Genomic DNA, 14714 nt, shown 5'->3' with positions numbered 1-14714 from the left:
TCCTCTGCCTCCTCTGCCTCTGCCTCTGCCTCTGCCTCCTCTGCCTCTGCCTCCTCTGCCTCTGCGCTGAGATTAAAGGCGTGCACCACCACACCTGACGGGAGTTGTTTTTTAACAAGAGTCCCAAGCATGTGAGATTTTAAGCTCTTAGATGAGCTTTATGAGGAAAAACAGAACTTTAGATTCAGATCCCTGTGTTCTCCAGCCAGTGTTTTTGTTCCTTGTTTTTGAAACTCTTAGGTGTTTAGTCAGCAGTGGTTCTCCACCTTGCTAACACTGCAGCCCTTTAATACAGTTCCTCATGTTGTTGTGACCCCAACCATAAAATTACTTCATTGCTACTTCATAACTAATTTTCTACTGTAATATAAATACCTGATGTGCAAGATTTTTGATATGCAACCCTCCACGGGGTTTCAATCCACAATTTGAGAACCACTGGTTAGTGGGTTCTTGTTATGCTAATTAGGGGTTGTCATTACAAGTTCTCAGCTGTTTTATGTAGTGATTGAGAATGATTTTTTTAAAATCACCACCTAATTTATTATTCATTTGCCAGACATAACAGAAGAGTCAAATTTTACTCTGGAATCTATGAAGAATTTTTTTTTTTTTTTTTTTTTTTTTAAAGGACAGGTTTCATTGTGTAGCTTGGTTGATAGACTAGACTGACCTCATATTCACAGAGATCCACCTGCCTCTCTAGTGCTGGATTAAAGGTGTCAACCACCACACTATGAAGAACTTTTATTGAAGCCTAGTGTTATGTACTTATAATTCTAGCACTTGGGAGGTTGATGCAGGCGAGTCTGGACAAGATCTCTCTCAAAAATGTAAAATAAAATTCTGAGAGGAAACAGGGTTTGTGATGCTGGGCTTACTGGCCCTTCACCTCGACAGGTGTCCACTGCAGTGGCCAGCTGTGCTGATCTGCACTGTTGTTGCACAGCAAGGTGGCATGACCACTGTTGAGGCCTGTGCTTTCTCAGTAGCCCCAAGCAGAGGAACACTTAGCTACACTGAACTGCCTGGTTGTCTAGACTATTCCCTTAGGTATCAGTTAATTACTGCCTCTAAGGCTGAACTACAGATCTGTAGCGTTTAATGGCTAGTTCCTAGTGCCTTTTTTTTTTTTTTTCATAAATTCTGCATTTTTGAGTAGAATGTGACATTTTTGGGAATGTCTGGTTTGTATCTATGATCATGTAAGTGTGTGCAGGTACAGGTGTGTGTGTGTGTGTGTGTGTACGGTATATATCTAAGGTATGCATATATCTAAGGTATGCATATATCTAAGGTATGCAAGCACTTGGGAAAGCCAGAGGATGATCTTGGGTATTACTCCTCAAGAGTTGTCTACTCTGTTTTTTGAGACAAGCCTGGAACCTGAAGCTTGTTGATTTGGCTTAAGCTGGCTGGCCAGTGGCCTCCGAGATCCTCCTGTCTGTCTCCTCAGCATTAACATTATAATTGGTCCTACCATGCCCATCTTTTTACATGGACATTGGGAATCGAACTTAGATCCTCATGCTTGCATGGCAGTTATTTTAGCAACTGAGCTGTTGCCTTCATTTTTTAACTAGAAAAGGAACCAACAAAAAGAATCCATGAATTTTCGTAATTCAAGTTTATGACTACATTTCTAAAAAGCTTTTTTGATGTATTGGGGCGATAGCTCAGTGGTAGAGCAGTTGCCTAGCATGTACAAGGTTCTGGGTTTGACCATCAGTACTGAAACACCAAAACAAATACAAATTTATGTTGCTGCCCAACATGGTGGCTCACTGTAATTGGCAGCACTTGAGAACCTGAAGCAGGAGTTACTGAGTTTGAGGCCAGCGTGAGCAATGTGAATTTGTCTCCTAAAAACCAACCAACCAAACAAAAAAAGCTTGCTTGATTTTTATATTGCTCTTTTATATTAAGGATTTTGGTGTGTTCTTAGCATTGACATAAATACTTATTGCTGTAGCCAAATATAAGATTTAGAGGAGAAAAATGACTATTTTTACTAACAATTACTGAAATTATTTTCAAGAAGTTTTTACTTTGCAAGTTTTTTTTTTTTCCCCCTGTAGCATATAGTCTGCTTAAAATCACTCATTGTGGCAATTTACCAATTTAAGATCTATTTAAACTCAGTTCTCTTTCCTTTAGGAAAGGGTAGGCCTCCCAGGGATATCAACCAAACATGGCATATCAAGTTGCAATAAGATTAGGTTGGACGATAGTTGCAATACTATTAAGGCTGGATGAGGCAATCCTGTAGGAGGACAAGGGTCCCAAAAGCAGGCAAAAGCTCCAGAAACAGCCTGTGCTCCCTCTGCTAGTAGTCCCATAAAACCACCAAACTACATAACTATAACACACACACACACACACACACACACACACACACACACACACACGAGGACTTAGGTCAGTCCCATGCAGTCTCCCCAATTGTCAGTTCAGTCTCTGTGAGCCCCTATGAGTCCAGGTTGAGTCAGGTTAGTTGATTCTTCAGGTTTTCTTGTAGTGTGTGTCCTTGACTCCTCTGACCCTACAATACTTCCTCCTCCCCTTGTTCAGAACTCCCTGAACTCTGTACAATACTCGGGTCTCTGCATCTGTTTCCATCAGTTGCTGAATGAAGCCTCTTTGATGACAGTCTGAGTATAGCAGAATAGCCAGATCTAACTTTTATTTATCACTCAATCATTTACTAAAAATTGTTCTTACACTGTTTGAGATAATTTTGTTTCATAAAAGTACTGAGGCTGGCCTCTCATTATCCTCAATCTCTTTTCAAGATGATGTAAAATATGCCATTTAAAAATTAGTCAGACTGCCCTATACTGTAGTGTATTTTCAGGATACCCAGTGTTTTTCTAATTTCATAGCTGAGTCAAGGAAGCTGAAATTCTGAGTTCTGTAACTTCACTACTGATGAATTGTTGTTCCTTACAGTGCCACAAGGTTGCAGTAGTGAGAGAAGATAAACTGGAAGGTAAGAATTTGAGCAGCTGAATAAGCTTTTTGCTTTGCCTCTTAGGACATTGATTGGGTACAGTCTGTATAAAGTGTATTTGGCTATTTAGCCAGTCTTACATTCCTTTTACTAATGGTTTTTGAATTGTTAGTCTTATATTTGCCTAACTTCCCATTTGTAAGGCTGACATATATAAAATACATCTTTGATAGGATTTCAAGACTCATGACAGACATAAAAATATTGTAATGAATTCCAGGTGACATGGCTCCTTAAGCTGTGGATTGTGATACTATGTGGAAATGAATAACCGAATCTAGACCCTGCAAAAAAGATTACCAAACTGAGTTCATAACAACCAAGACTTAATAAACTACCCAGTGTGGTAAACAGTGAACGTAGCAGTGTATGTGGGATGATGAACCCACAGAGCGTGGGTTTCATGGCAGTGCTCAGGCATGTTACCTGATGTAGCCTCACTGCAGCCTAGTTCTGAGCACAGTCCGTGCTCTTTGCATTGTGTGCCACCCTGCCATGCAACACCAGTGAGCATAGCCTGAACCACCGTGGCCCAGACTTGAGGCTGTGTATGGCACATGCTGTGGAGGATGTTCTCAGTTGTAGTCTATTCACTGTATATGTAAACTTCTGTGCTCTTATAGAAACATGATACTTAAATTATGAAAAACAAAGGATTAGTATTTTCCTACCATCATTCCTTAGTGCTTAAGCATCAAATTAGTGTGTTTGAGATTGTATTTATGTTAGAATATTAGATTCTAAAACATGCCATTTGAGTTGTTCCTAGTTTTATTTTTTTTAAAAAAAAATTTAGTAAATTTCAGCTTGAATTAGAACAGGGTTTCTAACAAATCTGAAATGGCCTAAATTTACCTCTTCTATTTTGTACTCTATATTTCTGCAAAGTGGTAGTGTTGTTAGTACTGATGGTTATAAAAGCAAAATATTGATCAGCTAAAGAAAACATTGATATGTGCTGCATTCTGCAGGATCAAATATTCAGCCAAGATTTCAACTCTTTGCTTTGTATAAAAAAACACACACATTTGTTTCAGTAGTATGTTAAATTTGTTTTCATCTTTGATAATAAAATTATTTTGTATATGCCAAAAGGGTTGTTTTAAAATAAAATTCTTTATGACTATCAATAAATATTTAAATTGTGTATTTACATATATATGAAAATGTGTGTATATACATATATATATATGTGGCTTTTCCATATATATATATGCATAAAAATCTCTGGTTAAAAAGGAAATGTTAAGAAACTGTATAATATGTGGTGGTTAATATGTTCCAAACTCTGCTAGGCTGTTGGGACAGTGAACAAGTTAGACACAGTTCTTTCCTTGTAGAATCCATAGTTTACTCCTATGATAATGGTCTTTTAATTTTGTTCTGTAGACTCAGTTCATTAGTAATACTATTATGTAGCTGGTTTCTGTAAACTGAAATTGAAACATACAAGTAAATCTCAGGTAGAGATTCCTTCACTGACTGAAAACAAAGCTTCAGAGTCATCATTAGTCGTCACTATTGGCTGGCTGTCCCTGGGGGAGTACCACCCTCACAGGTGCTGGACTGAGAAAGGTCCCATTGCAGGCAGAGGCTGGATGTTCTTCTACTTTATATGTAGCTGTTTGGCCTGTTAGAGGTTTTGGACCACCATAGATAGCAAATGGTTTTGGTGCAGAAGAGTTTCTTGTTAAAGTCCCACAAGCTATGAAGTTGTGTATTAACAGACTGCTTTTCCTGTTGACTTGTAGCAGTGAAGTCCAAGTTAGCTGTGACTGCCAGCATCCATGTGTACAGCATCCAGAAAGCTATGCTAAAGGACAGTGGGCCTCTGTTCAATACCGACTATGACATCCTTAAAAGCAATTTGCAGAACTGCAGCAAGTAAGCTCCTTAATGTTCTTGTGGGCTTCTTTACGAATTGATTTTGTAAGGTGTTTACACAGTGGCTGCCTCTTAAGAGTGAGTGCCAAGTCTAGTAAAACCCCATTTATCTTGCAGTAAGACACATGCCTAGTTTTATTAGTACATCATAAGGTGAAAAATAGCAGCTACGACCCATATTGAAACACCACTGGACTCCCCATAAATCTATTTCTCATATATTTATCCTGTCATCACCACCAGAGATGTTTGTTGTGTCCCCTCACTACCCATTTGCTCTAGTCTCTGCTTGTCTAACTCTTACCCATCCTTTAGGAGCTAGATCAAATGTTGCCCTTCAAAAAACTGTTCTTAAATTTGACATCCTGTTCCTTCCAGCAAAAGTAATTTGTCCCCAAAGCTCGTAGCCAAGATCAGATCTTGTAAATCTTTTGTGTTCTTCACAGCACTGGGCAGTGACAGGCCATGATGTGTGTGGATTTTAGACACTGATAATCATAGGTTTTAGTCATGTTTTGCTACTTAATAGCCCAGTGGCTTTGGACAAATTACTTAGTACTTTCTAGCATTGGTTTCTTCATCTTTAAATCAGTTGTGATGATTCCTACTTTGTGAGGTTGTACTGAGGGTTCAATTCAGTTCTTTAAAAATATTCTTGGGTATCTACCACTTTGATTTAATTATAATTTATATTCAGGGGCTGGAAAGGTGGCTCAGTATTTAAGTGTACTTATTGATTGTGCAGGGGACCCAGGTTCAATTCCTAGTCCCCTACATGGTGGCTTACAACCATCTATTGCCCTAGTTCCAGGGGATCTAATACCTTCTGGCCTCCTTGGGTACTAGGTGTGCATATGGGGTACAGACATACATGCTGGCCAAACACTCTTAACATATAAAATCAAATTAATTAATTAAAAGATAATTTGAATTTTTTTGGTGTATGTCTGATGTGTACCGTTGAGTTGTTACATACTTTTGAGAATGAGGCCTAGTACCTGTTTCTGAGGTTGGTGGCCCACAAATAGCATTACAGTACAGTGCTATCAAGAGGAATGGCATGAAACAATTTTGGAGACAGACATTTGTTACCAGATTTTGGATGGGTGGAGTGAGGGGAAAACAGAAGTGGCTTTTCCAAAAGGTTAAGGCATCTAGGTTGAGACTCAAAGGTCCAGTAGAAATTGTCAGAGAGTAGTGTCAGAGTAAAGATAGAGCTGAGAGAGAAACATGACATTGTGTAATCACTGCCTGTGGCTAAAGCACAGGGTGACATACAGGTGGGAAGTAACCAGAAGAAGAGTCAGGCCCCTCATGAGTGCTTTCATGGAGCGGAGCGTAGGCTGGGGTTTGCATATGTAGATTTGCTGGGAATCTCAAGTAAGGGTGTTTATTGCAGTGGTTAAGTCTCAAGGTGAACAGAAGGATTTGGGGTAAGCTGCTGGGCCAGGGCAGCAGATAGATCTGTGAAGGGAGTGTGGAATGAAGGAAGAACAGAAAATAACACTGAAGGTTACAATTTCTACCAGCCATCTGATTTTGGATAAAATATTTAGCCTCTTGGTGATTCAACTTCCTTATGTATGGTAAAGTAGAGGCATCGATAGCACCAGTCTTACATGTAATCGAGGACTGAGTAAACTAAGAGACATAGCGCTCTTACAGCTGTGTTCCACACATAGCAAGTACTCTTTGTGGTTGCTCTTTATTTTAATGAATGGACCGAAAAAGAGGGGTCCACTCAGTGAAGTGGAAAATTATGAAAATATATGAGGTTGCATAATTTGAGGGCAAAATTTCAAGAAAGGGGTACTAATGGATGGTTCAAGAGAAGCAGATCAGATAAAGGTGGATGTGGTGATGACCTTCGAGAGCTTCAGTGGAGGGGTCAGACTGATCCAGCTGAGTGAGACAGGAAGAATTGAGACTGTTAGTGTGCATAATATTTCCAGAAAATGAGACTGACATGGAGGGAAAGTAGGACCATAGCTAAGGAGAAATTGAAACTTTGAAATTGTGTGTGTGTGTGTGTGTGTTTGTGACACACACACATAAATAGTTTTAGAGTTGAGGGGATGTGGCTCAGTGGTAGGGCTTGCTTATTATTCTTAAGGCCCTGAGTTCTGTCTCAGCACTGCAAAATAAAATAAAGCCCAACCACAGAAATAATTGCAAGACTTGTACTGAGGCAGGGGATCACCGAATTCCAGGCCAATTTGTTACTTAGTACCAGACTAGCCTGGCCGCACACAAGAGGATGACTTAGATTGTGTTGTTAGGTAGGAGTCAGAGAGGAGTGGTGGAAGACAGGGAGGCGGTGGGGTAACCGACAAAGACAGATCTGGAGAAACTGATACAGAATTGCCAACTGTGGTTTCTTTACCACCTGATTATGATTCCTGTCAGTTAACTTAGTTTTTCCAAAATGGTGCCTAGCATACAGTAACTAATGTTGACTCTGTTAATAATGGGCGTTATGGTGGGTTGGTTAGGGTTTTGTTTTGTTTTGGGGTTTTTGTTTGTTTTATTTTGTCTCTTTAGTTTAAATTTTGAATAATGGGCATTTGAATATTTATTAAATAGGTATATAGCCAGAAGATAATTTATAAGTCCCCTGTTTTAGAGAACAATTTCAAGAAAACAATACTTTGCTAATTTTATGTAAAACATTTAATTTTTTTTGTTTTGCTTTGTTTTTTTGTTTTTGTTTTTCGAGACAGGGTTTCTCTGTGTAGCCTTGGCTGTCCTGGAACTCACTCTGTAGACCAGGCTGACCTCGAACTCAGAAATCCGCCTGCCTCTGCCTCCCAAGTGCTGGGATTAAAGGTATGCACCATCACTGCCCAGCTAAAACATTTAATTTTACTTTAAAAATAATATGTATTAAAATCTTGTGGCATGTCAAGATGACTCATATGCAACATGAGATAAAACAGCTTCTGTTAATGTTCAACAAGTAAACAAGGAAGAGTAAAAGATGCTCAGGAGTTTAGCAGTGGACCCCAGCCTTCCTAACCCTGTGAATACCCTTCCTCATGCTGTGGTGACTCCAACCATAAAATTATTTCATTGTTACTTCATAACTGTAATTTTGCTACTGTTAGGAATCATAATATAAATATCTGATTGGCAACTCCTGTGAAAGGGTAATTTGATCCCCAAGCGGGTTATGACACACAAGTTGAGAATGGCTCAGTTCTGTGCACAAAAATACCAGGGCAAGTAAGAATGTGATTCAGAAAGCACTGCAGTGAACTCTGCTAATACTGAACATCTCTGTAGAATTTGAGAATTAGCCAGGCATGATGGTGCATCCTTTTACCCCAGCACTTGGGAGGTAGAGGCAAGATAAGTAGTAGGTTAACATCCTCAATTATGTAGGAATTTGAGGCTAGCCTGTACTGCATGAGACCCCAAATCATGGCTTAGCTTCCTGTTGCTGACAAAAGTAAACTTTAAGGAGAAAGGTTTTATTCTGACTTACAGTTCAGTGGCACAGTCCATTATGGTGGGGAAGTCAAGCCTGCAGGGTCTTGAAGCAGCTCGTCATATCATAGTCCTAGTCAAAACTCAGAAAGCAGTGAAAGCATGTTCAGCTCACAGTCTCTTTTTATACAGTCCAGGATCTCCTTCCAGGAAAGGTGTCACCCATAGTGGGCAGGTCTTCCTACCTGACCAAGTCAAGGTATTCCCTTACTGCTGTGCCTACAGGCTGGACTCCCAGGAGATGCTAAATCTCATCAAATTGACAACTGAGAGATTAACCATCTCATCTTTGAGGGAGGGGGGTTAAAGACAGAGTTTTTCTGTATAGTCCTGACTTTCCTGGAACTCACTCTGTAAACCAGGCTGTCCTCAGACTCAGAGATTCTCCTGCTTCTGCTTCCCAAGTGCTGAGATTAAAGGTGTGTGTTACCACTGCCGGCTAACCATCTTGTCTTATGTGGGGGAGGGATGGAACATAAAGTAGGAGGAGAGGAGAAGAAAACAGGAGAGTTTATCTCCAATAAAAACATTTTGCTTGTTCCTAAGGCTTGTGAGCCTCCTGAGATCCGCTGTGTTTTAGGAACTGCTGCGAAAGCAAGGAAGTGAGATTCCAGGGTGAGCAGTTTTCCTTGGACAGCTCTAGCCTAACCTGCTCTCTTCCTGGTTATCACTTGCTGGTCCTCATCCCAAGGTATGGAATGCAGACCAAATAAAGAGTTGTCTTAGGGCCAACTTTAGACGCTGACAGTAAAATAAAACATCGCCTTTTCCGTTGTACGTGGAAGTGCTGCAAGGCCAGAGAGGAAGACCAGCGGGTAAAAGTCAATGACTTCTGTCTGCTCTCTTCAACCAGAGGTGTTCTGAGTGGGCCATAGTGACTCAGTGGAAGATCTGTGCTGCTCTGAAGCTACTTAGTCAAAAGTTATTTCTGAAATGAAATACTGTCAGTGACCATTTGCATAGGCAGGTCTTCTCGTTAGTTTTAATAGCTCCTATCTCCACATGGTTTCTGCATTTCTTTTTCAAGTTGAGGTGATACACTGAAGAAGAAAGGGAAGCCAGAAGCTCCTCCGATCTGCAAACCAGTCATTCTACCCAACTGAATGCTGAGTTCCTATAATACAAAGAAAGAAGAGTCCCTCCAGGGAACTTTCACCTACCCCCATAAGCAAAGCACTGGGAAGTAAAATGTTTTCTTAATTTGGAAAAGCTGGGGAACTCTGCCTGACGCCTGAGAAGGCTGAGTAGGTTCCCATCCACATCGTGCACTGTTGCATTACAGTCATGTGAAGCAGGCACATTGGCATTTATTGCAGACTAAGAGGTGGACTATTCCCAGTAATGCGTTATGCAGACTGTTCCCCAGACGTCACTAGCCTTTGCTGGGTTGCTCCCTGGACTGAGTTGGTATTTTTAGAAGTGAGAAACAAATGGATACAAAGGAGCATGAGTTATGGGAACTAGTGGCTAGCTCTACTTCACCCTTTAAAGCATGGCACACTCTGGCTAGGACAGTTGCCAAGAAGTTGGTTAGTAATGTATGGCTGTTAGCTCTGCTTCTGTTGATAGTTCCTGCTTCTCCAACTGGGTCAGAGGACCTTCTGGTGACCCAGTTGGTGAGATTATTACTGTTTGCTGGAGAATAAGAGATGAATAAAAACAAGTGTAGATGCTGGTCAGTGGAGGTGCACACCTTGAATCCCAGTACTCTGGAGGCAGAGGCTGCCAGATTGCTGTGAGTTCAAGGCTAGCCTGGTCTATATATTGAATTCAAGGACAGCAAAGGCTATGTAGAGAGAACCTGTCTAAAACCCAAACAAAAAAGCGTGTGCGTTGAGTATGATGTGATAGCTTGTGATTGATTGAGGACCAGCTTCCTGACTATGCAAGTGCATACCACGGGCCGAAGTCACTTCTGCACACTGCCTAGTTCTTTACCCAAATGGAGTTTTATATGAACTTCTTTTTTCTGTGATCAGTGTAGTTTTTAAATTCCTTAGTTTTATATTAATGTGAAAAGATATCTAGAAGGCACAGAGTTTGAAAATGAGGTTTGATAATGACATTAATCTTATACTCACTTCTGTCCTTAGGTTTAGTGCCATACAGTGTGCAGCTGCAGTCCCCAGAGCTCCTGCAGAATCCCCATCTTCCAGAAAGTATGAGCAGTCAAATCTTCAGGCAGCGAGTGAGACACAAGCCAATGAGCTGACCACCAATGGCCATGGTCCACCTGCCTCCAAACAGGCTTCCCAGCAGCCCAAAGGAATTATGGGAATGTTAATCTCTAAAGCTGCTACTAAAACCCAAGACACCAACAAGGAAACCAAAACAGAGGCCCGAGAAGTAGCAACTGTAAGTCGTCTTTCTGTTTTTCTGTAGCAGGATGGGGATCTCGGGAAGCCTTCATGGCTTCCCTGCTAGCCATGAAGGGCTAGCTTCCCTCTGTGTACAGGTCCCGTGAACAGTTCTGAGTTGTTTGCTTTAGTCTGAACATTGATGACTACTTGAGGTCTTGCTATCAGGTCTAGGCTGACCTCAGACTCAGGCTCCTCCCCTCTCTGCCTCTCTAGTGCTGGGAAGAAGCGTGAGTCACCGTGCCTTATGTAGTTTGAGTCATATTTTAGTTACTGTTTAATGTCTCCTCTGATAGTCCTTTTTCCCCATAGTACTTCTCACCAAGATTGGATTCTCTTTCTATAAAATGGTGATACCTGGCTTGTACACTAAGATTGTTGTGACAGCCATTGAAATAGTGTACATAAAAATCACCCTGAGAACCTGCAAGTTTGAGGAATTGTATCTCAGCAGTGCGACATTTGAGGACATGTAGCTAGGGTTTTGCCGTGTGCATCTTCCTTCCTGGCAGAGTTAACATTCCTGCTCTGGTTTATGTTTTTTGTTCTTGTCCTTATTCTTCATTTGTTTCTTTTTGCTTTTTATTGCTCAGTGATCTGAACTGACTTAACTGACTAAGATAAGTGCATCTGGGTTTGATGGCGCATGCCTATTACCCTAACACTCAGAAAGTTGAGGTTGCATGATGAGGCTCTTCCTCAAAAAGAAAAGAGAGATACCAAGATAATGCTTTAACAATCCAGAAAGTGTAGTTCTCGTTGCTTCCGATCCTTCCTGTTGTTGTTGTTTTCAAGCTTCTGCTTTGGGAAGGGGAAGATGGGGAATGATCCACACTCAACCTTCTGTGCGCTAACAGCCTGGTCTCTGTGTGTTTTCTTCTTTATGCTTTTAGGCATCTTCCGCTGGGGGCAAAGCACCAGGAAAAGGGAATGTGATGAGCAACTTTTTTGGAAAAGCTGCAATGAGTAAGCATATTCGTTATGTCTTAGACCTCCCAGGGAATGTTCCAGGTAGCTCAGATGCTGAGGTGGAGACCGCTAGTCTAGCTTTTGTCTAGCCAGGCATTCCTTCTTCCTAGCATTCAGTGTGCCGACCATCATATTGATGAGGTAACCAACCACTCAGGAGACTTTCTGGATGTACTTGAGAGCTCTTGGAGGTCAGTTTATATTATTTCTGCTTTTATTTTTTGCCTTAGAAAGAAAATAAAATAATCACTTCATGGAGCTTTTGAAAATGGGTAATTAAAATGAGAGACTGGCTGCCTGTATGGAGTTACACTTAATACCATGGATACTGGCATCAGTTGGCTTGATGTGATCCTAACTCCTACTGTCTCTCCAGGGACCACAAAAATAAATATTTTGCCTTTGTTAAGTTGGTTTTTAAGGTTACTCATAGCACTAAATAACATGTCAATGTGAATATAGGCAGTAATGATTAGGCCATTTAAATGCATCTTTTTTTTTTTTTTTTTTTTTTGAGGAAGGAAAGATCTCTCATTTAAGAATTCTTTCTTAATAGAAAGAGCCAATAGTTGCATTATTTTTATACTTCTCATATCAAGTGTTCATCCCCTGGGGGTATGTGGTGGAAACCCAGGAAGCATGTAGGAACCACAGGGCACTTACCACACAGAGGTCTGTGGCCTTTTGTTGCCTATCCAAGCAAAATTCATGTGAGTTCTGCTCTGCCATGGTGGTCGGTCAGTACACGAGGAAGACTGGGTGATGGGGTTTTATTTGCTGTGGAGGCTCTCACAATGTTTTCCATTGTGAGAGTAGAAAGTGAGGTATCCAGAAGCATGCTTTGATGGCGGTGCCGGAACGGTGCATAGGAGGTTGCCGTTGCTGTGAAAGCGTCTCTCTGTCATTAGCCAGCAAAGAATTTTAATTATTTAAAACTGTTTTTGATTATTTGTATGTGTGTATATCTGTGGGGATATGTTCACGTGAGTTCAGTTTACCATGGAAGCCAGAAGAAGATGTGGGATCCTCTGGAGCTGGAATTACAGGCCTGCTGTGGATGCTGGGAAGGGTAGTTAGAACATGCTTGCAACTGCTGAACTACCGTAGTCCAAAGTAAAGAATTGTTTGCTTGTTGTTTTTAAAATATGTAAGATACGTGAATATTTGCTAATAGTAAAAAAAAAGTCAAATTACAAAATGTTAATTGAATACCTACTTTGTGCTTGTCACTATTGGTGATAGAACAGAAAACAAAACAAAAAAATCTTTCCCCATAGATAGATGGAGACAATGATAGTTTACTTAGCCTTTAAAAGAATGAAATTCTGTTGCTTGCAATATATTCATTTCCTAGTCAATTTGAGATGTTCTAGTGGGAAAGTTTGAAAATCACAGATACGAATCACAGAATTGAAAATTGAAGCAACGATACCACTACTGGGCCAGTGAAGTCTACCATTTGATTTCCCACACAAGCCCTCAAAAATATGAATATATTTTACATTCTGACCCATTATCTATACTATCAAAGAATATGTGTGCTTTTAACAACTATTGTACTAACCTGCACATATATCAACTAAGACTAAGATAGGTGTTTTTCCATGTAGTAGATGGATTAAGCAGTTTCAGAACAGGTAACCCAAACTGTTTTTTGAAGAACCGCTTGCTGTATATAGATATCTAACTGTATATTGTGTCTTTGCCTATAAAAAGCTATCACTGGGCATGCACAAGGCTAGATTATGCATTACTGTACTTTTTTGTTGGTTGGGTCCTTCCTGTCCTACATGGCTGCTTAGGTGTGTTTGTTGTCTCAGCTTAGTGTGGAGACCCAGACTAGAAGTTGAACTGACTGAGGCTCATATCCAGAGCTTACTTTTCCTCTCAGTGATACCTTGGGTAACTCAATGTTTGTGTCTGATAGTAGTTTTGTGAATATTATTCCAGTTCTCAAAAGAGAAAGTCTTTTTGGACTTGCCCAGAGGGAAGCAGGATTTAAATTAATTCAGCTTTATCATTGAAGGTGGTAGTGCCTATCAAGCATCTAGGCATTCAAAGGTAGAATACAGGGCTCAATAGTTAAAAACACTGGCTGCTTCTCTAAAGTCCCAGGTTCAATTCCCAGCACTCACATGGTGGCTCACAACCATCTGTAACTGCAGTCCCAGGGGATCTAATGCTCTTCTGGCTTCCACAGGCACCAGGCGTGCATGTGGTACACAGATAATACATACACATAAAATACCCATACAAACAAAATAAGTAATATTTTAAAGGTGGAATAGAAAAGAAATAGAATAGAAAAGTTGCTGCAGATTTAGCTGTCACCCACTTTTAAGCTGTATTCTTGAACACCATGACTATCTGCAGCTCTGTTTGAAATTAATATGAACTTAGGGGCTGCCATGCCTGATGACCCAAGTTTGATTCCTGGGATTTGCATGGTATCGGAAGAGAACATAGGCTCTAAGCTTTATACATGTACCATGGCGTTCACACACCCAGCATACGTACTACACTAAAGAAGTAGATATAATTTTTAAAAATGTAAAGCCCCAAAGCTGAATTTGGTATTTTTAATTTAGGCCTTTGTTTGCTGTCCTTTAGAGCTGTGATATAATGAGAGATTAGTGGGGAGCAGAAGTGAAGATTGCAGATGTTTTCTTAATCAACTGTGCTCTCCTTTAGGACAGGGACTGTTTTTTATATCTTGCTTCTACTCTGGCATATCGTAGACTGTCACAGAATGATGGATTAATATTGTATGATGGGTTATATATCATCTGTTATACTTTATTTGTAGATAAACTTAAAGTCAATTTGGATTCAGAACAAGCAGTAAAGGAAGAAAAAACAGTGGAGCAACCTCCATTGTCTGTCACTGAACCAAAGCTGGCAGCTCCCCCAGCTCAGAAAAAGTCCAGCAGAAAGTCTGAGCCTGGGAAGGTGCAGCAGAAGGAGAAAAGGTGGTGGGAAATGCTGTCCAGTGGGGGAGGGAGGGAAGG

At 40.5% G+C, this 14714-nt stretch overlaps 1 protein-coding gene across 2 annotated transcripts in view; it reads left to right on the top strand.

Annotated features, from left to right (window-relative positions):
* The window catches only part of Pold3 (DNA polymerase delta 3, accessory subunit), a 39643-nt gene that overhangs the window by 11266 nt on the left and 13663 nt on the right, over positions 1 to 14714 (top strand). For both annotated transcript variants that reach the window (XM_029547652.1, XM_029547649.1), the window contains exons 4-8: positions 2950 to 2989; positions 4762 to 4894; positions 10474 to 10735; positions 11631 to 11703; positions 14513 to 14675. In XM_029547652.1, coding sequence (XP_029403512.1) covers positions 2950 to 2989; positions 4762 to 4894; positions 10474 to 10735; positions 11631 to 11703; positions 14513 to 14675 — 671 coding nt within the window. The remainder of the gene's footprint in view (positions 1 to 2949; positions 2990 to 4761; positions 4895 to 10473; positions 10736 to 11630; positions 11704 to 14512; positions 14676 to 14714) is intronic.

This window comes from Mus pahari, chromosome 1 (assembly GCF_900095145.1).
Source record: "Mus pahari chromosome 1, PAHARI_EIJ_v1.1, whole genome shotgun sequence".
NCBI classification, from domain to species: Eukaryota; Metazoa; Chordata; class Mammalia; order Rodentia; family Muridae; genus Mus; species Mus pahari.
Note: the sequence above shows the minus strand (reverse complement) of the source record. Positions and strands in the feature narration are given on the sequence as shown.